We start from the raw sequence: 27,411 nt of genomic DNA, 5'->3' as shown, positions 1-27,411 counted from the left end.
AGATCCTGGAAAACGCACATAAGCATGTTATATACTGTGTTACAAAAACAATACGGTAAACTTAAACAAAAACCCTGGAGTTTTGAGTCAGGAAAGCTTCGACACCTTCATGCCGAAACCACCACCGATCAGCGTTTTACATCTGCAAGTATAAACTCCGAGCTCGGCAGGCGCTGCCTGCATCACCTGAGACAGATGCCGCTTGGCATAAATACTGGAACACTGGCCGACTGTCAGATGAGTCAGAGTCACACAAACCAGACGCAGGTTTACTAAACACAGCTAAGGAGAGCAAAGGTGAGGCCTACATGTACCAGCTCTACCAAAGATTTGTGTAGTATACAATTGCGCTGGAGGACCTTTACATCTCCATCATGATAGTGCTGTTGCGGGGCACAAATACAATAAGGTAAATAGAGTTTAAAAAGGGCAAGACTATAAAAGAAAGACGGCAAAGTACTGAAAAAACAGGAGGAAGAAATTAAAGGGCAAGAAATGCTTTTGTCTAAAAGTAGAAATTATGTTCAAACTCATTTACAGGACAATAGATAATATTTTTTTTTTTATTATACTGCTACACTGGCTTCCTGTGAGTCAAAGGATGGATTTCAGAATAAATGGTCTTGAGGCAAAACTACATCCTAGACTTATTAGTTCCCTATGAAACATCCAGTCCTAAGATCATCATCATCATCAGGTGGTTTATCTTGGATGGTTCCTCTGCTCCTCACAAGTCAGCTCATTGAAATCAGGCCTGAAAACACTATTATTTTCTGCATCTTTCTCTTAAATTCACAAATAATGAATGAATTGATAACTTTTATTGGCAAATCACACTTTAATGTCTCATAATTTGTTGAGGTCTTGCCCTTATTATGACTAATTTTTACATTTGATGTCTTTGTAAAGCACTTTGAGTTTCCCCGTGCTACACAAATAAACTTATTTATTGGCCTGAGTGGCCACAGTTACAATTCATAAGTCAAACGTCACATGATTGACTGAGATTACTGGCTATTGTTCTTCCAAACTGTCCGAGCTCAACTTGTTTCCATTATTAGATTCCTAGCAGCACATGCCGTGACTTTTACGTCAAATCTGAGAAGAAGTTGTGATAGACAAAAGCTGCTTTCACACACACACACCCTGAACTTTTCTAGCCTTTACATGGAGGAACCGCATGTGTGAACACAAATGTTGCAATGGGCTGAAGCGTACATTAAGCAGACGTCATCCCGGCCTGCTCCTGTGTGCAAAGTTTGTGTAATGTTGCGCTGAGCTGAAGTGCAAACAGATTAAGGGCTGAAACCAGCTGACACCAGTCCAAATGTAAATACAATGCAGCGAGGTCTCACAAACACACGCGCACACACACACACACACACACACATCATCCACAACACTTTCCCCACCACATCCTCAATTCTGCACATAATCCAGGTTTTGGCCAAGTCTCATTTAGTCGAATCAATCTTTGCTTTCTCATGGTAATTAAAGGTGATTTGCTTCTAAAGTATGATCATTAAATGTCTCTCTTTGACGGCGTGTCCATATGTGAAGTTCAAATTATTTTCACTATTGACAAAAAATGGAAAATTAAATATGCGTTAGGTCATTTATTTGATGCCATCATTGGAAGACAGATTAAAAAATGTCATAAATGCCCTAAAATTGGGCATAATTATACATATATATATAAAAATATAAATATGTATATATATATATATATATATATATATATATATATATATATAAACAGTAACATGACTGTTCTGAACACTTGTGGCTGCTGCATTAAGGAGAGGCAAAAGAAAAATAATGGTTATTGCAAATTTGCTGGGCTGGAAAAGTGTCACATGTATTCTGCATCATTCCTTTTTCTTCTTAATTTGTTTTAAGCATGTGTTTCTGTTAGTTTTTGTAGCAACAGTAACTCACAACATTCTATACGATCCACGCTTAAAAATAAATCTCAACGCCTACACCCTGACCATTACTGCCGTGCACAGCCGAGCACCCGGAGCCCCAGAGTCCCGCCTCAAAGGTTTCATACCAGGGTGTGGCCAACTTTAAATGTTCAATATAAACAAACAAACAAACAAACAGTTATATATTCTTATTTAAGAAAAGGTAAGTATCTTTATATAGCACTTTAAGTATTCAACTTTTATTGATATATGTGGCTAAATCTCTTTTTTGTATCCTATTCACGTATATTTTAATCTTTTTTATACTTTGTCATTTACTTTAACGAAGATCTTATTATTTAATCATGAGTCAACTTAAGTGTAATTTTAAATGTTTATAGATTAAATAAATTAAATAAATAATGTTTGATTATAACAGGTATTTTTAATGATTTAATTTTTAAGTATATGTGTATATAAATCTTTATATACAGTATGTATATATTGTTTTATTTTGTATTTACTTATTATAGTGTGTATATATACACGCATACATTCATTATTTAATTTCTTGTTATTCTTTTATCTTATTTACTTATCTAGTGTTACTAATTGTTTTTTAGTTTAGTGTAATTTTATTTACCTTATAGTCAAATATGTCTACTATTTTTGTGATTAGAGTCAATATTTATTTCTACTGTGATACATTTGAGTATTGGTGTCCGGCTTTAGTTTATACCTTAAAACTTGTGTTTAAATGACAGTTTTATACCCGGCAACTGATTTGCCGTGTTCTATGGAACAACAAAAATAAGTAGAATTCAAATAAATAAAAATAGATCCAATTCTTGATTTAAAATCTGTGATATGGTCTGAACAGTGAAGACATTCATTGTAGAACGTGTGATTTTTAAACCATTGAAGTATCTAAAAACACTCTAGAAATAAAATATAGTATTATTATTAGTACTTTTTGTTTTTTTGCTGTCGTCCGCATTGGACCCCAGGCAGTTGACGCCGACCACACCTCCACTTTGCCTCCTCACGCACTGTACACACCGACTGTTTATGGTCCGTGTAGCACAACACTCACTCGTCTGGTCGGTGCCTTGTTTTGGTCAAATGCGACAACAGAGCAGGTGATTTAACCCTGGAGGTTTGTACGAGGAAGCCTGCATGGTGCCCGCATCTGCACTCAAAGAATACAAGGAAATGCAAACCACGGCAAAGAAGTGACTCTTAACTAAAACGGAATGCTAGACTGAGTGTGAGCGGAACAAAGAGAAACACAAAGCAGGTTTCCAAGGAGTCGGAACGTGACGAGTGTGACCTGAATCTAAGGGCCCGTGCACACGAGAACAATTTTGTATCAGATCAGCTTTTTATCCACGAGGAATCTGCCTTCTAGGAGCCCGAAAGCTCTCTCTTAAGACGCCACCTTTGCGTTTTTGTGAATGCAACCAATACACAACTTTGGAAAAGCAATGATGTCATAGCCCCACCCCTCTCTCTTGCCCTTGCATCCCCGCTATCTTTCTTGCACAGCGTGCAACATTTATGCAACACACTCTGTTGTTACCACTGTACTAAAAAGTAAACATGTTATATACTTACACACTTATATCAATTGTGTTTTTTGCAACATTTGTAACATTTAGCATCATTTTGACGTTTTTCTGTAACGTTACATTTGTAAAGTTATAATAAGCGTTATAATATCGCATATCGCCATTCGAACACAAAATATTGCGATATCAGTTTTGGTCTATATTGCCCAGCCCTATCCGATATAATCTGATACTTGGCTGATATCGGACCAATATCAATATCGGATCGGGACATCCCTAGTGGTCACAGCGCGCCGCCAACCGCCTCCTGAAGCGGTTTGGCAGACTGGATAACAAGCCGTCCTCAGGTGTATTTACACCTGTGGTCAGGTGCTATCCAATTGCAATCTGATCACAGAGAATCTCAGACAGATGTTAACGCCAGGTGTAAACGGGGCCTCAGCGACTGCACTGATTGTGGACCTCGCGTCCTGAACACCTCTTGTACATAATTCTCACGAGCACATGCTTTTAAGATCTTTCTCAGGAAGCACTGACAGGCCACCACAGCTCAGAGTGTATCTGCTCAGCACAGAGGGGGGGGCACGTGCTATTAAACCCCGTGCTCACTGCTCACTCACTCTGCCGTCACTTAGCTGCCGCGCAACCGCCGCAAGAACCTATCTCTGCCCATAGACCCCCGGCCTCTGCCGGGGCGGCTTTATCTCCGGCAGCAGCTTGTATCGACCACAGTAACTTGAGCGCACATGCAGCAGACGTCACGCGTCTCCTGTTGTGTCTTAACCGTGCAAATGACTGTCCCGTGGCTCTTTAACCGCCTCCCGTAAGAAAAACAAGGTCTCGTGAGTGGCGAGGGGTCTCGTGAGTCGTCAGGCGAGCCGCGAGCAAATGATGTTGCTTTGGTGGCGAAGCTTTGACGCAGACACATTCTTCAGACAATGTAACCGCTCACAGAGGTCCACGGGGGAAGTTTCTTCCACTCTGAGTGCAGTCGCAGGGGGGGGCGGGGGGGGCACAGGGGTGAGGAGGGACTGGGAGAGGATGATACAGGTTCCTGGGAATTGATTACGCCGAACAATGGTGAGCAGATCAAGAGCAACCACGGCCAGATGAGGGAGATACCACACTGAAGCTCGAAAGTCAGACACAAAGTCTATCTACAAGATCTTACATTATGGGAGGGGCAGGGGAAGGAGGGCGGGGGGGTCTAGCATTTGAGTGTGTGTGTGTGTGCATGTGCGTGTGTGTTGGGGGAGGGGCAGACAGGGGGTTAAAGTGAGAAAGAAAGGGAGACAGCGACAGACTAAAGAAAAAGTGAAGAAAAGGGGGTGGGGATTGGCCGCGTGCAGTTTCTCCAAAAACACTTTTGTCTGAACCTCATCATTCCACTCTGACAGATTTACTTTTACAATAAGTCGTCCGCGATGAATTGTGCGCGGTTATTGGAAATGGCGAGCGCGTCGGCTGAAGTTCAGGTTTTCATTGCAGTGACTAATAGTGCTTCACAGTTTTGCCCTTTTCAGTGGGATCTGCCCTCAGCTGCTAAACACACACAAGCCCTCCTCTGTAGCTGCGGCTGACGTCAACCGTCACTTAGCAACAGCCTTTTGGTGTAAAAGCAGCAGTGCTGACACCGTTTTCAAAAGGAGGCGCACGGCAAGAGAGAGAGAGAGAGAGAGAGACAGAGACATTCAGAGAACACGAGAAAAGTAGAAGAACGAAAGTGAGTAATAAAGAATGCTTTCATTCAAAAAAGAAATCATGAAAAATCTGAAAGCACCACATATGTCCCTTTAGAAAACTATGGTATATATTCATTAAAAAACCCAACTATATCCACCACTGAATAATAATAATAATACACAACATTAAAAGAGCAAAAACAAACAAAAGAAATCCCGTCTTATAAGAAATGTTGAGGTGGGTTTAAGTCTAATTGAACCTAAGCCTCACCACGTTCCCTCCGTTCACCCTGCTGTCACTGGGCTGAACAAACACATACAAGGTTCAACAACCTCATCCTGAACTTAAAAGCTTAACCATGTGAAATGTTTGCATTGTCGGGAAGGCTGCGGTGTAATCAAAACCCTCGGTGACGAGCTGTGCGGAAAATCGACGCCGTTTCCTCAGACTGAGAGAGAAAAAAAGGACCTTGATTGTGTTGCAGAAAGTGTCAGCAGCTCATGACTTATCTTATCAAGCTACTTCACATTTGCCAAATTTCTTCAGGCCAAGTATGGGAAGCTGAAGCTGCAGAAAAACACCGTCTAATTAGTGCAAACTTTTCTTTCTTTTTTCTTTAACGGCAAAAAGGTTCTGGTATCCTCGTCTCCAGCTCGACATTCTGGGTCTCGTCAGCTCAGCAGAACGGGGTCAAAGCACCGAGACGCCGAGGCTAATTAGAGAAAACATTTTTTTAAAAAAGGAGGTCAAGCTGCACAAATAAACAACACACATTCAGAGTCCACGCTTTGTTTTAGTATTGTAATATTAACAATAAAGCTTAAAGATAAAAGTAATTCATGGACCATTTCATAAACATATTAATAATGCAGAACGAAGAAGAAGAAGAAGAAGAAGGAGGAAACAAAAGCGTCCCCTTTTGATGGCGCCTCTTCAGACACCAGAGTCATCGGGCTAAGCTCTGGTCGTCCTATCATGAAAACTATAGAGCTGCAAGCTAATTGCTGGGGATCGTGACGCAAAACCGTTTCCAGGGCGACCCCAGTTTTGGAGTACCCGCTCCAGCATTTCCTCATCTGTTTGCACTCACACCAGCGGGCTGACAATGCAGTCGCTGCATCCTGTTTCACTCTGCAGTCAGCCAAACACACAGCACCTCGCTCCACTTAACCCTTTCTGCTGGTCCTGCTGCTGCTGCTGCTGCTGATGCTGCCAATGAAAAATGAAAAGCAGCTACGAAAACTAGCCGCGATACTTGAGGGAAGTGGGACGAGAGTTCAACAGTAGCCGTCACAGCAGGGCCATCTGGACGCAATGAGCACGACGCGCCACACTTTCATCCCGCGATAACGCGACCATCAAACGCACACGTCGAGGGAAACAAAGCACCGCTCATAAACGCTGACTCGGCTCCTCGGCGTGACATTCACCGAGTGTTTACTGATAACCTGCGGAAGGGACGAGCGGTCGCCACACGGCGGAATGAGGACACGACGGCCTCGCCGCGTCACTCAGGCTCGCGTTACACTAAACATGACCTTTGGAGTTCAAATGGCTGTTATTATAGTTATAGTTTTATTTTTTTTTATTTACTTCAACATGGACGGAAGAAAAAAAACTACATTTAAGCATAATTCCGACTAAACTTATATGTATAAAATAAATAAATCTAATTTGGGTTGAAATTAAATCATAAACTGTTTTAATTTAATAATAGAAAGAGAGGAATAGAAGCAACAATGTGACACGAGATTGTGATAGGCAACTATTCTGATAATCGATGAATCGGTTTGAAGCTTTTTTTCATGATTAGAACAAGATTTCTTTATTTAAGCTTCTTAAATAGGAATATTTTCTTCATTTCTTTGCTCTGGATAACAAAGAAATCATAAAAAGTGAATTATTTTGGTTTGTGGACAAAACAAGACAATTGACAACATCATCATTTCCAGGTTTGACCAACATGTTTTAAGGTTTTCTGATATTTTATGAAACAAACGTTTAATCGAGTAAATAATCGTTAGTCCTGAGCACAGTTTCATTTAATCATCCTTCAAAAATGCAATTGTTTGACGTTTTATTATAAATTAAATTTAATAAAAACTGTACCATAGATGGAATAAGTAAATATAAAACACACACATCTCCACATGAAAAACCCTATAAACGGCACATAACGTCCAGGACAGGATTTATCCTATTATTTCTCGTCTCTACATTTAAACGGCTCGTAATTATTTCCGTGCGAAAGCCGAGCGGATTGAGGTCCAATCCCACGGTGCATGTGCATACGTCACCTTCTTTTCTATCGCACACCGTGTGACGTTGGACAATCTCTTCCTCTCTCATTACTGCTCAAGGCAGACACTTTAGTCCACAGGGCGATTAATAAGATGAGGCATTTTTTTTTTTCTCCCCCCACCCCCCCCGCACCTTCTTTGCAATCACCCTCTGGTACGTCACTGGGTTGTGACGTCAATGTTATATCATTCCACATGGCTTTACAGCAAGCGAACGTGACAGCTGAGAGCTGCTCTGCGTTTGCACCGCTCTCCCTTCCACCGCTCTCCCTTCCACCGCTCTCTCTCCGCAGCCTGCTTCTCTTGTTCTCTTGTTCTCGTCTGGACGGGTGGGGGTAGTTAAGTGTATTATTTACCCCCTGCCTGCCCCCGTGGAGCCGTTGCCACACAAAAAGTGGGCCCTCTTCGCAGCCAGCACCGTCTCTTGGGTCATTTTTCGTGGTGTAAATCTTTCAGACGAGAGCTAAATTGCAATAATCCCACTTTTAAAAACGTCGTTTTCCCACATAGAAAAAAAAAAAAAAAAAAACACCTGATAGAAAACAGAACAGAACATTTTGTCATTTGCAAACAGTTTTAATTAAATTCAAAAAGGAATAATAATCCTGCGATTAAGTCGTCAAACACAAAAGTTGCACGGAGCTATTTATTTAGGTATTTTACCAGAAAAGAGGAATTCAAACCTGGATTGGGGGGTGGGGGGGTGGGGGGCAGGGTTAACAACTTGTGTAATAAATGCTTGTATAAATACTTTTGATATGGAAAAATTATAAATAAAGTTGGAAAAAAAACAAGAAAAGAGGAATTCAACTCAACGGAGCGTAATATGTATTGAAATAAATCTAGGGTCGGGTGAACCTGACCCCTGGCATTTGCAGTCAAAACCTCACAGCTTTGGTTGTGTAAGAGGGTTTTGAATTACTGTGGCAAAAACACAACACAACTAAGACTTGAGAGCAAGCGAAAGGAGTTCATTTAAACTTTAAAACTGGAACCAGGACAGAAAATGAGCATCCTCGACACTGTTTCACACAAAAAGGTGATTTCTTTTCATTCCCCAGTGGCCTCTCATCACAGGGCATCAACAAACAGGTCTAATAGTGACTTAAGTTTGCCTCCAACACCATATCAAGGCCTGTGCGTGTACGAGGCTCTTTGGTAAGGATGTCATCGAGCGCGAAGGGTCGCCGCTGACGCAGTCTGACACATTTAAGGATCACACGCACACTGCAGAGCACATTATGGGCAGAGGAAGCGTGGAAAGTGACCTTTTAAGGCACGACAATATTAATCACCCACGGCGCGACCATAGCGTGACACATACAGCACGTTGTTTCCTTTCTGTGACAACCTGTTTGATGTTTGCATTAAGATCGGCGAGATCACACAGAGAGAGAGAGAAGCGCCTGTGATCCTGAGGAAAGGACGTCAGCGAGTTGTCTTCGTATGACAGGGTGAATTTAGTTTGACTGGACTTAATCCATTACAGGTGTAACGGAGTGAAGTTATTTTACCTTTTTCAGCGTATAAAACGGAAGAGATTATTTTCATAATCGATTAATCTGACGATTGTTTTGGTCCATAAAATGTCAGAAAACATTAAAAAAAATGTTGTCAAACCCAGAAATGATGTTCTCAAATGTCTTGTTTTGTCCACAAACCAAAATGATTCACTTTTGATGATTTCTTTGTTATCCAGAGCAAAGAAATTAAGAAAATATTCACATTTAAGAAACTGAAACTATTGGAAATCTTGTTTTAATCATGAAAAAAGCTTTGAACCGATTCATCGATTGTCAGAATAGTTAATCGTTTCCGCTCTAGCTACAGGTCTGAACGCATTTGTCCTCAAAACCCCACAGTCAGAGGTGGTTTGGGGACACAGTGTGTCCTCTGCCTCGTTCAGACTGCCAGCAAAACAAATACATAGTATATATATATATATATATATGTAGTTTTTGCATATCCAGATTTGATCCAGACTGTGTACACTGCAGGAAAAACATGTGAAACTGATTCCAACCACATTTACACCTTCTTGCACAGCTGCTAATACTTCACTGTCAATACGGTTTCATTTCTGCACTGTATTTGTTGCGCCATCTCCAACTTGTCACCGCGCTAATACGCAACTGCCCCGTGTCCTTTTAATTGCCCCCTGGGGACAAATACAAGTTGTTTTTTTGGGGGGAATTTGAATTTGAATCCGTGCAGTTGGACCTTCACGAACAAGAACATCTGGGTGGATTTGCATAGAGAAAGCGGTATAAAGTATAGTAAGCAGCGCACGGTATGTCACATTTAGAGCTGAAACAATCGATAAAATACTTATTTTATATTTATATTTTATATAAGTTTGAAGCTTTTTTCATGATTAAAACAAGACTTCCAATTGTTTAAGCTTCTTAATTGTGAGATTTTCTTGAACTTCAACAGAGGGAACAGCTGGGGTTTCCCTAATGTGACGGGTCAAAATGGCCTCAGTGGAAAAGGCCAATAAATATTTTTGGGCAAGCATGTGTGCGCTAGAACACAAATATGGAAACGTGCCAAAAAGACAACAAAAAACAGTCTGCAAAGTCACAGTTCCCTCAGAAAGTAGGGATGCGGGTCGATACTGGTCACCCATTCTGATATTTCTTGATACTTGGTGGAGAGCTGCGAGGAGGAGCGCACTACTTAACTCACCACCAGAGGGCAGAGTTTAAGTTTATTCACTTTATAGTGTATTATAACGGTATAGGGCTGTCAATCTTATACAACAAATGCACTAATGGTGTGTTCAGTTTGATTCAGTACAGTACCGGCCCCAACAGTTCCATTTTTCAGCGCCCTGCCCCTAATGGTACGGTTCTGTATGGGTGGAGCTAGACCCACGACAGTCCGCCGCTTGTGGGATGTAATCGCTTGACGTTAGCAGCTTCATCACCATTACGAGATCGCCGGGAAGCGGAGGACGCTCACATTTTCTGATTCTCTGCAAACTTGGGATGGCGTGAGAGTCTGACGGCACGATCAGCATCAGCAGAATTTGAGACGTAAACTCTGGATGAGTCATTAAAAGAAGTAACTCGCGTAACTCGTGTGCGACATGACATCTTTAGTGGTTTTGATACTTTGACACTGTGGTATAAAAATATTACTTTACGGCCCATACACACACATATATAATGGCGTGTTATGGATATTTTAAAAGAGATAATAAAGAGAGAACCCGCTGGACAACGCTGCTACAGCTGATACAGTGGAAATCCTGTGTGTTATTATTAAGTCAGTCAATGTCCTCGTCATTAAACTTTGTCAGGACAAATTGAATAATGGGGCCGTCGCATTCCAGGTCATTAACGGGCAACTCATGTTCATGACAACAAACCACAACATGACATAACATCATTTTTTATGACTTGTGTGTGTTGTGTGTTCTTTTGTTGTCAAGTATCCACTGTGACATTTGAATTCTCTGCATGTTTGAAATGTGACAAATTTCCTTCGGGAGAATACGGTCCATCTTATCTTATCGTCTCTTATCTTCTCTTATAAGCACTGGTGTCATGGCTTCTATCCTGCTGCTCTCTTTCAGGCCGTGAAGCACAGAGTTTAAACATCACAAAGCCACTCACTTGCACAGAATAACGTCAGAAGGGCCAAATGTAAACATACATATAAAATATCAAGAAGGTTTGAAATAGGCTTAAAGGGTGAATTATACAAAAATGCATGTGACATTCTAAATATTCTGCTAAATACGTTGTCAACCGCTGTGTATATATTCTTTTATTTGTTTCCTTGAGACGACAGACAAAAATGAACCTATGGCTTCAAATTTAGCACAAAAACATTAACGTGTACAGTAACAACGAATGCTAAATAAATTGCATTGGTCTTTGAATCTTTGAAACTGCTAATTAACAACTGTTTGTAGTGACACAGCACTGAGCTAAAGTAGTGTCTCTGTGTATTTATCTGTATATGGTATCCACACACACGTATTTTTCCTACAGAAATAAAAACTATCTAAAAGAAGCGTGAAGTTGTGTTTAAATTGTCTTTAAAGCAGAACTTTACGAATGCCAAAGTCTGTTGACATGGCACCGATGATGCAAAAGGTAAAAGCTAAAGACGGAAAAGCCGACTGTTTGTGTGCAAAGATGAAGAACACGCTTGACATCACCAGTGAACCCTAAGTGACTCCTTTCAAAGTCCTCCTTTGTGCCCGTCTCTGACGCAGAAAGTGACGGGGTTTGTTTTTGTTTGTTTTTTTCTTGTATGAAATCAATCATTAATATGAAAAGAAGTAAAAAAAATTTTTTAAAAATTATGGTGATGGATTTGCACTGAATTAAAATGAAATAATTAAAAAATACATTTGAAGATGAAAAAAGAAAGTTGCACTATCCCCGACATAAGAGCACGTTGGACACGAAACCACAGACATGCTGCTCGTAAGCTGCACCACAGGCCTGACACACACACACACACACACACTTACAGGACGTCAGTGCACCTGAAAACACTACGGTATTTTCTCAGGAAATCCACACAAACAGGTTTATTGTATTGAGCGTGGCCGTGTTGTTTGTCCCTTTCACTTACGAAAAGCGACCCGACGGTGACATAAATGTTTACTGAGAAGCGGCCATGTTGGTTTTTCAGGGCTGTGTGGTGGTGGTGGTGGTGGTGGTGGTGGTGTGGGTGACAACAATGGCCTTTGGTTATCTGTTTACTCAATACAGATTAAATTCCACGTCAGGTATTTACCTGATACGACTTTAATGCCTTTACAAACTTATTAACGTCGCCACATTGTTTGTCTACAAACTACGCATTTTTACACGGAATATAAATGTGTTCCAATGAATGTATTGAATCAAATAATTATTAGCAATTAAAAAGCTCCTTTCTGCTCAACAAAAAACTAATTTCTTGTGTTTCCAAATGGAAACTATAATGTGTAGCTTGTACAAATAACAGAAGGAACACAAAAGGAGCTAATGATAGGATTACTATTAATTATAGGACAGAATGTTTCCTGCTTTGTTTTAGTTTGCACGCTACGTTTCACGCAACAGTCTGAAACACAATGAAGTGGAAGAACAACTGCTGGAAACGGGACAACCGAGACGAACTGGATGTACATTTTTAGTTCTCTTATCATTTCGAACTGTGCTCGAAGGCCACAGAAACAATCCGTGTGAGCTCACAGCCTGGCGTCCGCCGAAGCACTTTAAATATATATTTAACGCTTATTATTATTCGACGGCTTACTAGAGCTTTTTTTTTTTTTTCTTTTTGTCCTGTTTGCAATGCGATAGTCTCCATTTGGCCTGGATATCAACTGATATAGGTGTATTGGTTTACAAAACTCAGCGTACAGTAGAGAGGAGGCGTCGCTCTGTGGTGGATCTGTGAGACGGCTGGACGTAAACAGACTGGTTTTTATGTCACGCACATACGCAAACAAAAAAAATGGAATAAAAATAAATAAAAAAGAGAGAGAGACAGACACTGACACTCGATGTGGACACTGAATAATTTGCGCCTGTGCAGTGAGACGGGGACTGCCGGCCACATCACTCGTGGGTCTGCTGCTGGTTTTTGTTGTTATGATCGCGGCGGACAGGCCGACATTTCATTGATTATCTGGTGTATGAACTCTGGTCCAAACAGAGCGTAGACGAGCGTCAGTGCCGGCGAGAGACTGGAGTTATCTGTGCATCTATAGCATGATGAATGTAAATAACTGATATAATAATTATTCATTTAACCATTTATTATTTGATGTTTGTGATAAGACACGAAACGTACATTTTAAATAAATGTTTTTTGGGGTTTTTTCTCAACAGTAATTAAACAAAAGTTTATTAATATTGATAGGGAAGCACAATATTGGACTTTTTGATGATAAACCAATATGCTGATATATCAGGAGTGCCGATACCAGCACTGACGTACATCTAGTCTCTTCCGTAGTGAAACATGCATAATATTTTGCATCATCAAGTCACAGCACATGTAGATTTCTACATTTTCTTCATTGTGCAAAGTAAATAAACATAAAAGTAAGTGTTAAAGGGCGCCAGTATCGTCATATCAGGGTATCTTTTCGCACTTTATGTCTCTATTTTACGAGAAATGCATCTATTTAATAATTAGTCTATGATGTTTCTTGCTTGTGTCTTTTTTGTTGTGCATGGTGGCTCTGTGGGAGCCCACTTACTTTCATTGTACCTGTACAATGACAATAAAAGACTATTCTATTCTACCTTGGCATATTTGCCGATAACCAATAATTAAAGCCAATGTCGACCGATACCAATATCATGCTGTCCTACATTCCTTTAACATTGATATCATACAAAACAGTGCACAAATACACTGTTGCATCAGTTAAATGCTTTGAATGTTTTACTTTTTTTTCTTCCTTTCTGCCCAAACACAATTACATGGTTTCCATAACTGTCACTCAGGATAAAAAAAAAATCATCTAACATTTACTGCAAAAACGTATCAATATCAACCGAAAAATTTTTTTTTTATTGTAATAACCTTTTTGGCCACATCGCGTAGCCCTGTCGGACAAAGCACATGTTTGACTTTCATTACACATGAGAGCCTGTAACACGACACTATTATAATTTAACCTGGTTATATAGCGAATAACCAGGTTAAATCGATTACAACACAGCATTCCTCTTCCACCATAAAGGTTTACTTAAGAACAAATTTTTTTCTGCAGGCCAGTATTCTGTGTGTGCATGTGTGTATTTTCAGGACTTGTGATTGTCGTTTTCTGCGTTTCTGATGCACACATGGTCGGTGGAGACTTTGCCACTTTATTATCGGCATTTTCTTCTCGGTGACTTGACAAATGCGGCTAAATATACTAAAACTTTATCGTTTTGACAAAGATTTTTGGCGTCCACAGTGAGCTGCTTTGCATTTCTGCGTGCACTCTAAAGATGAGGATCAGTCTAGCGTTTCTGAGCGTGCATACGCGATGTCACTTCCCGCTCCAGCGGCAACAATCTCTCGCCAGGAGTTTGCTGTCATTTGTGTACATGTGCGGGTACTCCTCACATGACCTCAACCAAGTGTCCAAAAGCTATGTTTACATGTGCAAAATGTCTCAATTCCGAGAAGATTTGTTCCGGTTTACAATGGATGCAAAATGAAATGATCAGACAGTCGCTCAGAATCCCACAGAAGTAAAAACAGAGGAAGCGGCTTCACTTCTGATTCTATAGTAAACAAAAGCGACACGTCTGCTCGTCCCCACGCTGTTTGCTATCCGTCTCATTTTCCTCCTCTTCCACGTCTGTTCATTATTCTTTTTTGGAAATTAAAATACAGCAGAAACCAAAGGAAAATCCATCACATTTACGTGGAAGTCACGATCGGACCGACTGTTTATCGGCTGTATCGGATTGACATCACACTGACCTTATTTGTGGACGCTAAAAGTACAACCATGGCCAAATTGAGGTTCAATGATTAATAACGTTAAGGACTTTTGTATATACTTTGTTGACGTGTTTGTTTTAAAAGAAAACCTCATCATTATCTACACATCGGCATCGGCCATTGCAAACACTCGTATCGGTCGACCTGTGACAACACAGCGTGGTCCTGTGGTGGAGCTGCTGGAGCACCTACCTGTTCTCTGGATATACAGGGTAACGAGGGTCTGCGGGGCATTTTACAACTGCCATAGTAGCTGGTCGACGTCTCCCCCAGTGACACGCAGCTGGACCGCCTCCTGGGTCTGATCACTGGGACCTTCTCCTCGGCGCTGGGACTCCCGCCCGCCGCCTCTCTCGACGGGTTGTAACGGTCGAAGGTGAGCCCCAACAGGGAGCCACAGACCCCGGCGAAGCAGGCGAGGAGCGGCCTGAGCAGCGCGGGCAGCCCGCTCAAACTTGTGAACGACACGAGCCACACCACGCTGGCGAAGACCACGATGAGGACACTGTGTTTGAGTTTGAGCGTGGGGATGAGCGTGAGCAGACCCACGCATCCCAGCACGAACAACAACCTGCCCACCATTTGCATCTGGTGCTGCTCCTCTCCCCATTGCAAGAACCGCAAAACCAAAAAATCCCCGAGGTAACACGACGCTGGCAGTGACACGAGCCAGCATTTGCTGCCCTCCCTCTTTTTCCTCCGCAGGTACAACGTTAGGAAGAAGAAGGCACATCCTATGCTGAACAGCGGGCTGATGGACTGCGAGAAGCCCCACAGAAAAGTCCGCAAATCCCACAGCGAGTCACTTTGCAAGCTCCTCGAAATGAGGAGGGAAAGCGCGAAAACGACAAACGCGCCCACGTAGAGGACGGAGACCTTCAACAGTTTTGAGTCCTCGTTGCAGAACCTGCACACGTTCACCAAAAATCCCCACTGATGGTCCTGTTTGAGGGGGGTGACGCAGCTCTTCACGTAGCCGTTCCTGAAGCCCTCTGAGCTGTTTACACTTCCAGCTCCGTCGCGGTGCCTTGTTTTGCTGTGTGAAACGTCTCCTTCCTCCCGCGCAGCCATGGCTCGACTGTGGCGCCTCGTCTCCACGCGAAAGTCCCCCTCTTGCTGCGGTTCACGCCGTGTTAACGCTCAACTACATGACAGCGAACGCACTCCATGGTCACTCAAACGTGATCCAGCGCTTGGACTAAAGAAAGAAGGTGAGATGTTGTTTTTACAGAAAGCCGGACTCTGTGTCGCCACCTACAGGCCACAACTGGCACCGCGGGGCCGGAGCAATTCTCAGCTGCTCCATAAAAATACCACAAAACCAATGACAATTTATATATTTCCGTTATTTACTTAGAGTTCATTTACAGTGTGTACAAGTTTATGTGGAAGGTACTTCATTATATCAGCATTTTTTTTACCCAAAAAAAAGTTTTCTCACAATAATATATTCCCCAAGAAAAGTGCTCTCAAACTGAAGAAAACAGTCAAATGAAACAAACAAATAAATGTGCACACATTGTGAAATATATCAAATACACATTACAATCTTTACAAACACTTCCAATGATTTATTGAAGCTGCTTCTGTTTTCAGTCCAAACATGTCCAGCCTCTGATTGGCTGTTTCACACACACACGTGACCTATGATGTCAGCGTGTAACCCAGGAAGTGATGTTTGTTATGAGCTGATTTCTTTCACCATTGCACACTTCACTGGAACATGAATGACATGTTTAAAATGAAGATAATGTTATTGACATTACATGTGAGGAATGTTAGAGCATGAAATGAATAAACATTTAATAAACAATAACAACGTTTTATTTTATTTTGAATGTATGATTATTTCTAGGTAAATTCCACATCAGACAAATGTATATTACTAAGAGATATTGCTGGTTTCCTGAGTGAATTTAAAGAACATATGTATATATATATATATAAAACTCTGTCATTATTGACACCAAAAATAGTTAACAAAACGATTTTAAGGATACAAACATATACATCTTTGTCTGTTGTCTTTTTGTCCACATTTATTATTTAGTATTTAATTCAATTTCACTCACATTTATTTTCTACATTCAACATTTGATTTAACCATTCACATTTTTTGTCACCATTAACTACCACAGTGTCTTACCTCCCTGTTCCACTAGATGGAGTACTTGTCAGATGTACTTGTACAAATAATTATTTCCCCATAACAGTTTTTTTTTTTTTTTTTTTATACACATTTTAAAAAGACATTAAATATATTTAGCCACCAGAGTTTGGAAAGACATCTGTGATCCAACCATCAAACCCTCACATCATTTGAAGTATTAATACCCCGCTTATTATGTACTGTCAGTATTTGACTCAGTGTCTCATATTAAAAAACATCTAAATATGATTTAAATCACTTGTTTGTGGTTGTTTCTCAGCGAGTGAGATCACTGTTTATATGCACTATCCTACTATCAATTCTATCAAACTGTGTCAAATGTTTCCTCTAAAGAAAAATACATGAACTTTCTGGCTCATCATACCTGGTTAAATGAGAATACAGCAAACAGTGCTGTGGCAAGTGTAGCCATTGTTCTTGGGGCTGTCAAGGCTCTGTGATGTAAACAAGTACTTTGCTTGTGACTTGAACCATAAATTCTCCTTATCATGACAACTCGGTGTGAATGTGTGGGCCCGTGCACATACTTGCATGGGAGTTAATCAGTGCAAGGTTGTTTCTGAATCTGAATGGAGTCTATTGTAGACGTGTAGCCTTTCAGTACAATTGACAGTGTTGTTGGTTTGTGAAATTCACATGAAAAAAATGAACTGTTTTCCTCAAGTAACCAAAAACAAAAATGTTTGAATGCATACCGACCTTCCATCTGTGTCGTTTGACCTTTATGAGTGCTGTGTTTGTAGTGTTTGACAGCCTAATGAACTCAGAAAACTATATCACAACAGGACCACACTGTTGACCACATCCTTTTTATTAGTTAAAAAATAAAAAATAAACACATTCGATCACAGACAAAAAATGCTTGTTGATTGCACAACAGTTGATATGCGTCTATTGTGTCACCAAGGCTACGCTTCCACTAGAGGGTGCTGCATACTAGAAAAATCTATTGTACAATTTTGATGGAGTCACAAACAAATTCAGCAACCAGTTCAACCAAGTTCATGTCAATAACTAGTTTGTCAATGATGCACATGTGGAGTCAATGGGAAACTTTTAAACAAATACACTTTTAAATCCTGGAGGCTCTAAACAACTCTGAATTTATAATCTTTTTAAATGTTTGTGTCCTCTTCCTGAGAACATCAATAAACAGTGGCATGCACAGGGATGCCCTTGCAACTTTGGTTCCCATGGGTGTCCTTGCTGTCGAAAAGGTGTGTTTTTATGAATTTTGCTATTGCCCCTACATGACGGCGTCTCAATGGGTGTCTTCTATATCTACCTGTTTTCAATTTGTGTTTGTTTACTTGTCTCATGAGTTTTATTTAATTTACAAAAAATAAAAACTTGCTCTAAAACTAACACATTTTAAAAACAAAATGTCAAAACTAAATAAAAACGACTGAAAAATCCCAAACTATTATAACCTTGTTTTGATTTAAAACTCATTTAGTAGTGCCCTCTTTTCCCACAGCGAGAAAACTAGTAGCACCTGCCCCACCAGTGCACAGTAGGTGCCTTTTTTAGTTTTTGCCCCTGTTCTTCCAAATGTCTGTGCACACCTCTGTCAATAAATACGAGACTGTTGCAAGGACCACTATTCAAGTTGTTTTTATGAAAAAGACAGAGATTGTAAATACTGTACATGTGGACACAAAGTAATAAAAACGACTTGAATGCAGAAATTTTGTCATATTAGAGAAACATATTAAAAAATAATATCTTATCTGCTTAAGAATTATTTCTTATTTCTTTTTAAATGCGCCTTTATCCCATTCCTATGTTTGAGCCTTCGGGCACACGGTAGCAGTGATGTGGCTCTGAAAGTAATCTTCCACGTCATTAGGAAGTAGTGGAGAGACCGCTCGGCCGAAGGAGGCTCTTCTTTTACGGATGTAAATATCCAAAACTGGATAGCGAAGGTCACTTCGGAGGGTAGAAGCCGTGCACCCGGGTAGGTAATGTAGTCTGGTTGTGATTAACACGAGTGGTGTGTTGTTTCGTGGACCGTGGGAAGAGTTAGTACACAGCGAACGCTACTGTCCTCCATTTCATTGCTGTCCAGAGCAGAAGCTAACTTGGTGTTAGCTAGCGTTAGCTCGTTAGCAGGTACACCTGTTTGGTAGTCTAGTGTAATTCAACATCTATACAGCGGTTTTATTCATTGTCCTTTGCGTTTTACCGAGGTTTTGCTGCGCGGCTGTTATTGCTAATGTTAATGTTATTGCTCGCGCAGGCAAAGGCTTTTGGTCGTAGTAGCTGGCGCTAGCTGCTGTGCTGTCTGACGGTGTTAACATTGCGTGTCACTATTTCTTGACTTAACCTCAACTGCCTTAAATTAGTTTTTAAGATGACAACAAATTAGGTTAGAAGCAACATTAAATGTAGGAGAAACAAACATTGACCGCCAGTTATTTAAAGTGTTGTCGCATGCTTACAGGTAGATTATTTGTCACATATTTCACAAATTGCTGCATTTACCAGTAGCAAAGATAACAAGATCTATATAACAAAAACATCCGTGTGTATGTATATACATGTGTATATATATATGTATACATACGTGTATGTATGAAATTATAGGAAGAAGAAGAAATTAGTCATCAGAAGGCGAGACCGACAGTAACTGAGAGGTTTATTTGTTTTGCCGTTATTTAAGAGGGCTCAGTAAAAAGGTATAGATGCAATAACTTAACTAACTAACACTGCTTTACAATGAGCTACTGTGCCACAAAATGTAATTCAGTTGGTTTTCTTGGCAGGAAATGCACGAGCAGTTGTGTAAACCCATTTATTAAACCTGCTTTATTCTGTTTCTCACAGGTGTCATCCTGTCAACATTCATTGGGATTCTGCTAAACCAGTACTGACCCAGCAGCAAAATGACGGCTGCAGAGAATGTCTGTTACACGCTCATCAATGTTTCATCTGACTCAGAGCCCCCTTCAGAAGTCAGCCTCAAAACAGATCTAGGTAACTATTAAGGCTGCAACAATATGCTTTTGTCATGATTTGAATGTATCACAATATTTGGGTGCCAATTCACTATCTATTGCAATTCAAAACCCTGGATTGCAGATAACACGGGTGAACATTAATCCCAATCCTTTTAAGTGTTTCTATTCATCAGGCTAGTAGAAATATTGCAATTCTATGGGACAAGACAATGTTTGAAATTGTCTAAAAAAGTTTAAAAAAATGTTTAAGAAAACTTTTTAACTTTCAAAGCTGTGCTGCTAAATAGATTTAAGGTAATTCCACTGAAGACTGTTAAAAACTGTAGTCTGTGTTGTTTTTGAATAATAGAATGATGAAGTCATATAAATGCACATAATTTAATATTCTTACATAAATATTTTTGGCGAAACAATAATGCATCTTTGGAACAATGCTGATCATGTTCATGATAACAACCACAGAAAAGGGGGAGATCAAGGCAAAGACTGAAGCCCTGAAGAAGGTCATCATCATGATCTTGAATGGTGAGAAGTTGCCAGGATTACTGATGACCATCATCCGCTTCGTGCTGCCACTTCAGGACCACACGATAAAGAAGCTCCTGCTGGTTTTCTGGGAGATTGTTCCCAAAACAACCCCAGATGGCAAGTTGCTTCAGGAGATGATCCTAGTCTGTGATGCCTACAGAAAGGTAAGCTAACTGACAGACTGTGATTAACTAGAAAGAAATCATATTTGTGTATATATTAGATTAAATTTAAAAAATAAGCCCTTTCATTTGTAATAATTACAACAAGATCAGGTAGTAAATTTAATACAGAGTACAACAGCTGGGAAAATAATGCTGAGCATTAACAGTGAGACAAAATTAGACTTTTAGTTTTGTTTGTTTATGAGTCAGAGGATAACTTGTACATGTTTGAATTGACAGCGAACCAGAGAACCATAGAACACACACACTCGGAGTGCACGGATGTTCCTGTCACACACAGATATTTATGAATCGAAGTTAGAGGGTATTCGGTGCACATTGTGCCTCTCCACCAAAGCTAAGGTGCAAACAGCAACCCTGTTTGCAGAGAGGGAGACGCCAAGATGGTCTTGCTGCTGCAGCCGACACTGTCGTATGATATAGAAGGAAACCTTACATGCACTCTCTGCTGATTGTATTGGGTACTACTTTAATAGGCGCCTTTGAGTTGCAGCATAGACTGTGTTTCCATTATGGCATGAATTTGTGTGGTTCAACACCGTATTCCATGGGATATTTACACATATTGTGAGGGAGTGGTGTTTTTCTGTTGCCCAATCAGCTGACTGGAGGTGGGTGGAGCCAGTCTAGCTCCACCCTGACTGTGCCGTACCATTTTACTCTGGTACCCGATAAAATGGAACGGTTGGGGCTGGTTATTTTGGTGCTATTACTTATGGAAATGAAAAAAGAATCGGTCAAAACACAGCTATACATTTCGAATAGGTAACTACTCTTCAAGTGTTAATTCTACACCCCACGTTTGAAATAATATTGAATTTCAAATAAAAAGAGACAGCCTTATTTGTGAGAGTGCTGAAGCCTTATCATTTCCAAAAAAATGTCAACGTTAATGTTGTGAACTCTTTCTTGAACCTGTAGGACCTGCAGCACCCCAACGAGTTCATCCGTGGCTCCACGCTGCGTTTCCTGTGCAAGTTGAAGGAGTCCGAATTACTTGAGCCTCTCATGCCCGCGATCCGCGCCTGTCTGGAGCACCGTCACAGCTACGTGCGCCGCAATGCTGTCCTGGCCATTTACACCATCTATAGGTACAAACTGTTCAGCCACATTTCCAAAAAATTTTTTGTACCCCATGTTTTATTGAACAACAAATTAATTACATTCATTTGTTTTAGGAATTTTGAACATCTCATCCCCGATGCTCCCGAGCTGATCCACGATTTTCTTGTTAATGAGAAAGATGCCAGCTGTAAGAGAAATGCTTTCATGATGCTGATTCATGCAGATCAGGTTTGTAGCACATCGTGTGCAGCTATTTAAGCAAGTATATCAAAGGCTTTACTCTAATCACACCATTGTCTGGTTCACTTTGTACAGGATCGAGCTCTGGATTACCTCAGCACGTGTATTGACCAAGTGCACACCTTTGGGGACATTCTCCAGCTGGTCATTGTGGAGCTGATATACAAAGTGAGTCGAGGCTTTTTTAATCGCAACTGCGTCCTTTCCAAGTCGCCATTTTCATGTGTGAACATGCTTTTTTTTTGTCTTGTTAGGTTTGTCACGCTAACCCCTCTGAACGTGCCCGGTTCATCCGCTGCATCTACAACCTGCTGCAGTCCTCTAGTCCGGCTGTTAAGTATGAGGCTGCTGGCACTCTTGTCACCCTCTCCAGTGCTCCCACAGCCATTAAGGTACATCACAAGGATGATTATATTGTGTGGATCATTTACGGTTATAACATTCTATTATGTTTCACTCAATAGCAGTGATGTCTTTGGTTTAATACAATCTCCTATGCATTCTTCAATGCTCTCCAGGCTGCTGCCCAGTGCTACATTGATTTGATTATCAAGGAGAGCGACAACAATGTGAAGCTGATTGTTCTTGATCGCCTGATTGACCTGAAGGACCATCCCACCCATGAACGTGTACTCCAGGTACTTTGAATTGTGGCTCTGTTTTTGGATTGCTGCCAAAGTCAAAGATGAATAAAGAATTGCATGTTCTTATTGTGAGAAAAGTATCAGGGTTTATTCACTGAATGTAAAGACTTAAGGTGGTTGTTGCCAATGTTTGTTTTATCCAGGACCTTGTCATGGACATCCTGCGTGTTCTCAGCACTCCTGACTTGGAGGTCAGAAAGAAAACCTTGCAGCTGGCACTGGACCTTGTCTCGTCCCGTAATGTAGAAGAGGTCAGTGGCATGTGTTTTGTTGTTGTTTTCCTGCCCGAGGACACAATGGGATAAACCCCAGATGAGGGATCTGTCGCTCCTTAAAATCTGATTTCACATGAACAGGAAGCCAGTGAAGAGAAGCTAAGACTGATGCGATCTGTTCAAATGTCTTCGTTTTACGAGTGACATCTCTTTCTTTTGCAGTTGGTGATTGTTTTGAAGAAAGAGGTCATCAAGACGAACAATGTGACAGAACATGAGGACACTGATAAATACAGACAGCTGCTGGTGCGAACTCTCCATTCTTGCAGTGTCCGCTTCCCTGACATGGCAGCCAATGTCATACCTGTGGTAAGCTTTCTATTATCTCTCTGTTAAATCAAGAGACGTCTGTCTTTCTGTGTGTGTGTGTGTGTGGGTGCACCTGTGTCTGGGTTGTTTTGATGTGTCACCGTACCTTGCACATGAGTCAATTGAAGCCCAAGATACGGGTACTGCATCACTTAATGTAAAATTGAAGGGAAAATACTCACAAGTGCTTGAAAGAGGCAACATTAATGTAATTCATAACATGTTGCTCTGATTAACAGCTGATGGAATTCCTAAGTGACACCAATGAGGCAGCTGCTGCTGATGTGCTTGAGTTTGTGCGAGAGGCTATTCAGAGGTTTGACACCTTGAGACCCCTCATCATTGAGAAGATGCTGGAGGTCTTTCACGCCATCAAAACCGTCAAGTAAGGGTCCATAAGCACATGTACTGTGAATAATATTCAGGGTCTAGTTTATTGTTTAGTATTTTATCTAAATGTTTTTTTAAATTGAGATAAATGGTGCGTGCTTACTCTTCTGTTGTTCATTATTATAATTGTGGCATTCCTCAAGGCTTTATCCTTGGCCCACTGCTATTTTTTTGCTAAACATGCTTTGTCTCAGTCAGATCATTCAGAATCCTGGTATCTCTAACCACTTTATTGTCTCTGTACATCTACAGGATCTACAGGGGAGCGCTATGGATCTTGGGTGAATACTGCAGCACAAAGGAAGACATCCAGAGTGTCATGACAGAAATACGACGGTCCTTGGGAGAGGTATGTTGGTCTATTGTTGTTATGTAGCATAAGCTAAGCAGTCAGTCCCAGTGTCGTCATAAATGAGTGATATCGGTGTATTGTCTTGGACAGATCCCAATTGTAGATCATGAGATAAAGAAAGAGACAGGAGAGGTGAAGGCAGAGGATGAAGTGAGTGCAGCTCCAGTCCAGAAGCTGGTGACAGAGATGGGCACCTATGTGACACAGAGTGCACTCAGCTCGTCCAGACCTCTGAAAAAAGACGAAGACAGGTAAGCATTACACATTACGCTGAAGTATCGTCTTGAGTCCATAATATTCTATTGATTTAAACCCAATAAACACTGATTTTATTGTTCCAGACCTCCACTTAGAGGCTTCCTGATGGATGGAGATTTCTATGTGGCAGCTTCCTTGGCAACCACTCTTACCAAAGTGGCCTTGCGCTATGTTGCTATTGTCGAAGAGAAAAGGAGACAAAATGTAAGATTCCCTCTCTCTTTAAGGTATTCTCTTCTGCCACGTCTGCCATGTTTTTCTAATCCCTCTTCTGATGCCGCCTCCCGTAGTCCTTTGTCGCAGAGTCCATGCTGATCATGGTCACCGTGCTGCACCTGGGCAAGTCCTCGCTGCCCAAGAAGCCAATCACAGACGACGACGTGGAGCGCATCTCACTTTGCCTGAAGGTCCTCTCGGAGTGCTCGCCTCTCATGAATGACATATTCAACAAGGAGTGTCGCAAATCCCTGTCGCATATGCTGGCGATCAGACTGGAGGAAGAGAAGCTGTCACAGAAGGTAATGACAGTTAATAATGTTCATAATACATTACACCCAGGTATTGGTATTGGGTATTGCACTGCGTTATCCCCCTAAAATCTGAATAAATGTGTTTTCTGACCACAGAAGGAGTCTGAGAAGCGTAATGTAACGGTCCAGGCAGACGACCCGATCTCCTTCGTGCAGCTGACGGCCAAAAATGAAATGACTTCCAAAGAGGACCAGTTCCAGCTCAGTCTTCTGGCTGCTATGGGCAACACTCAGCGGAAGGAGGCCGCCGATCCCCTGGCTTCAAAACTCAACAAGGTGCAGCAACACAAGCCTGGAGAAATTGGATTTTGATGTTTTTGATTTGCATTGTAGAAAAATGCAGTTTGTCTTTCACAAATAATCTCAGATTTAACGAATGAATCAAATTTAAAGTTTTTAACAATTATAATTTACATTTAGATGTTGTTATAATTGATAATTAAATGCTTTTTTTTTGTCCATTCCAGGTGACTCAGCTCACAGGCTTTTCAGACCCCGTGTATGCTGAAGCCTATGTTCACGTCAACCAGTATGACATTGTGTTGGACGTGCTGGTGGTCAACCAAACCAGTGACACGCTCCAGAACTGCACCCTGGAACTGGCCACTCTAGGTGAGTCTCGCCACACGGGTTCTCTCCTAACGTAAATCTGATCCAGCAGGGTTTGCGTCTGTGTCGCTTTATCGTGACTCTTATTTTCCGACAGGTGATCTCAAGTTGGTTGAGAAGCCTTCGCCTCTAACTCTGGCTCCACACGACTTTGCTAACATCAAGGCCAACGTCAAAGTGGCTTCTACCGAGAACGGCATCATATTCGGCAACATTGGTAAGAGTCATCTTTCAACCTGTTGTTGTTGTTGTTGTGTTTTGTTTCGCCGAGCGTTCTCTTGATCGCGACGATTCCCGCGTCTGTCTCGACAGTCTACGATGTGTCGGGAGCCGCCAGCGACAGGAACTGCGTCGTGCTCAGCGACATTCACATTGACATCATGGACTACATCCAGCCGGCCGCCTGCACCGACGCAGAGTTCCGACAGATGTGGGCAGAGTTTGAGTGGGAAAACAAGGTGGGCTTTGCATTTCTACGTTGTTAAAAAACCTCCCAAGAAAATTGAAGATGGTCTTCAAAGTGTCTCTGCTTTCGTAGGTGACAGTAAACACCAATATCACCGATCTGAACGAATACCTCCAGCACATCCTCAAGTCCACCAACATGAAGTGTCTCACTCCCGAGAAGGTCGGTAACGGAGCGATAATGGTAAACTAGGTTTAAAGACTCTAAGATGAATGAAGTGAGTGGCTCTGTATTGTGTCACACAGCAACTCTTTGTGTCCGTCCTTTAAAACCCAGGCTCTGTCTGGCTTCTGCGGCTTCATGGCTGCCAACCTTTACGCCCGCTCCATCTTCGGAGAAGACGCTCTGGCTAACGTCAGCATCGAGAAGCCCATCCACCTGGGGCCCGACGCACCGGTCAACGGACACATACGCATCAGAGCGAAAAGTCAGGTGAGTCAAGTCAATGGGACATGTTAATATTTAATGCAATACCTCCATTGAAAGAGTTTGTATTCAGTCTGTTAATATATAACCTCAGTGTTGCAATAACTCCTCCCACTTTTGTTCCACAGGGGATGGCCTTGAGCCTGGGGGACAAGATCAACCTCTCCCAGAAAAAGACAAACGTCTGAGACGACCCTGGTCCAGCTCCTCCCGCCGACACATTTTTCAGCCTTTTCAACGTCGCAAATTAAGAACTCTACATGATCAGTAGCTTCTGTGCTGTTTCTTCTTTCTTTTCTTTTTTTTTTTTTACATCACTTCTGTCTAAAACTACATCTCTGTAATGTTCCCGTCTTATTTACAATAAACAAATGTATTAAAAGAATGAGAAAAGTCAACGTTCCAACGCTGTATTCATTGAAGTCGTGGCTTTTGTTGCAGGTTTTTATGTGAGGAACGTTGATGGAAATGCTCACATTGTTCATTTAAAGTCTTCGTATTGTTTTTATGTCTCGAGAAGTTTTGCTGTAGTATTTCTTTGACCGCTCGTGATTATGTAACTGCTCAAAGGGTGAGGTTTGTTTGAATGACTGGATAAGAACGCTTCCAAACAAAGTTATCGCCATTTCCTGAAGGTCGCTGTGTCTCAGAGTGACTGGACTCCCGTCGGCAGCTCCTGCTGTGTCCCGCGTCTCAGCTGCAGGCTTTAATAAGAATATTTGGTTTGTCTGAAACCGGCTTGGAATTTGTTCTCAAAGTTCCCTCAGAAACGACAATGTCGTCCTGGAGCAGTGACATAAAATCTTTACTGGCACAGTAATAAATAGATGAAGCTGGATTAGACCTACGTTTGTTTATATATTATGATGTGACGGATTTAAGGCTCACAGCTCTGTTTTATGTTCATAGTGTCTGTGAAATCTGTCTGTGGGGGTAAAGTAAAGGTTGAAGGTGGCTTTGAGGTCAGAGCTTCCGCTGTGAAATTAATCCAGTGACACGAGGGCTTGAGCCAAATGCTGCGTACGGGGCAAAGTCGGCTTTGGATTCAGCGTGGACGCCGATATATCACAATAACAGAACGATCC

General features: G+C 41.4%; 2 protein-coding genes across 3 annotated transcripts in view; one reads left to right on the top strand and one right to left on the bottom strand.

The window, feature by feature from the left end:
* The window catches only part of pde3b (phosphodiesterase 3B), a 34,495-nt gene extending 18,387 nt beyond the window's left edge, over nt 1-16,108 (bottom strand). The window contains exon 1 of the mRNA XM_058629638.1: nt 15,112-16,108. Within this exon, the coding sequence (XP_058485621.1) occupies nt 15,112-15,990 (879 nt within the window). The 5' untranslated portion in view covers nt 15,991-16,108. The remainder of the gene's footprint in view (nt 1-15,111) is intronic.
* Nucleotides 16,109-18,915: 2,807 nt separating this feature from the next.
* copb1 (COPI coat complex subunit beta 1) lies at nt 18,916-26,724 on the top strand. Of its 2 annotated transcripts, none has more exons than XM_058630210.1 (22): nt 18,916-19,046; nt 19,916-20,065; nt 20,512-20,741; nt 21,684-21,853; nt 21,941-22,055; nt 22,143-22,235; nt 22,322-22,459; nt 22,586-22,705; nt 22,855-22,962; nt 23,149-23,295; nt 23,535-23,680; nt 23,938-24,034; nt 24,128-24,288; nt 24,379-24,499; nt 24,586-24,813; nt 24,922-25,101; nt 25,293-25,437; nt 25,532-25,651; nt 25,747-25,892; nt 25,973-26,062; nt 26,177-26,332; nt 26,455-26,724. In XM_058630210.1, exons 2-22 carry the CDS (start codon nt 19,975-19,977, stop codon nt 26,512-26,514), a joined length of 2,862 nt encoding a protein of 953 aa, XP_058486193.1. In that variant the 5' UTR covers nt 18,916-19,046; nt 19,916-19,974; the 3' UTR covers nt 26,515-26,724. The 2 variants fall into 2 exon arrangements, with proteins under 2 accessions (XP_058486193.1, XP_058486192.1); XM_058630209.1 differs by having other exon boundaries at nt 25,973-26,083.
* The last annotated feature ends 687 nt before the right edge of the window (nt 26,725-27,411 follow it).

The sequence above is a fragment of the Solea solea genome, chromosome 5, assembly GCF_958295425.1.
Source record: "Solea solea chromosome 5, fSolSol10.1, whole genome shotgun sequence".
Taxonomy (NCBI): Eukaryota; Metazoa; Chordata; class Actinopteri; order Pleuronectiformes; family Soleidae; genus Solea; species Solea solea.
Note: the sequence above shows the minus strand (reverse complement) of the source record. Positions and strands in the feature narration are given on the sequence as shown.

Coding starts and splice junctions, on each gene's coding strand:
- copb1 (XM_058630209.1), top strand. CDS start 19,975: ATGACGGCTGCAGAGAATGTCTGTTACACGCTCATCAATGTTTCATCT. Junction 22,963..23,148: donor CGTCCCGTAATGTAGAAGAG/GTCAGTGGCATG, acceptor TTTCTTTTGCAG/TTGGTGATTGTTTTGAAGAA. Junction 25,438..25,531: donor CCTGGAACTGGCCACTCTAG/GTGAGTCTCGCC, acceptor ATTTTCCGACAG/GTGATCTCAAGTTGGTTGAG.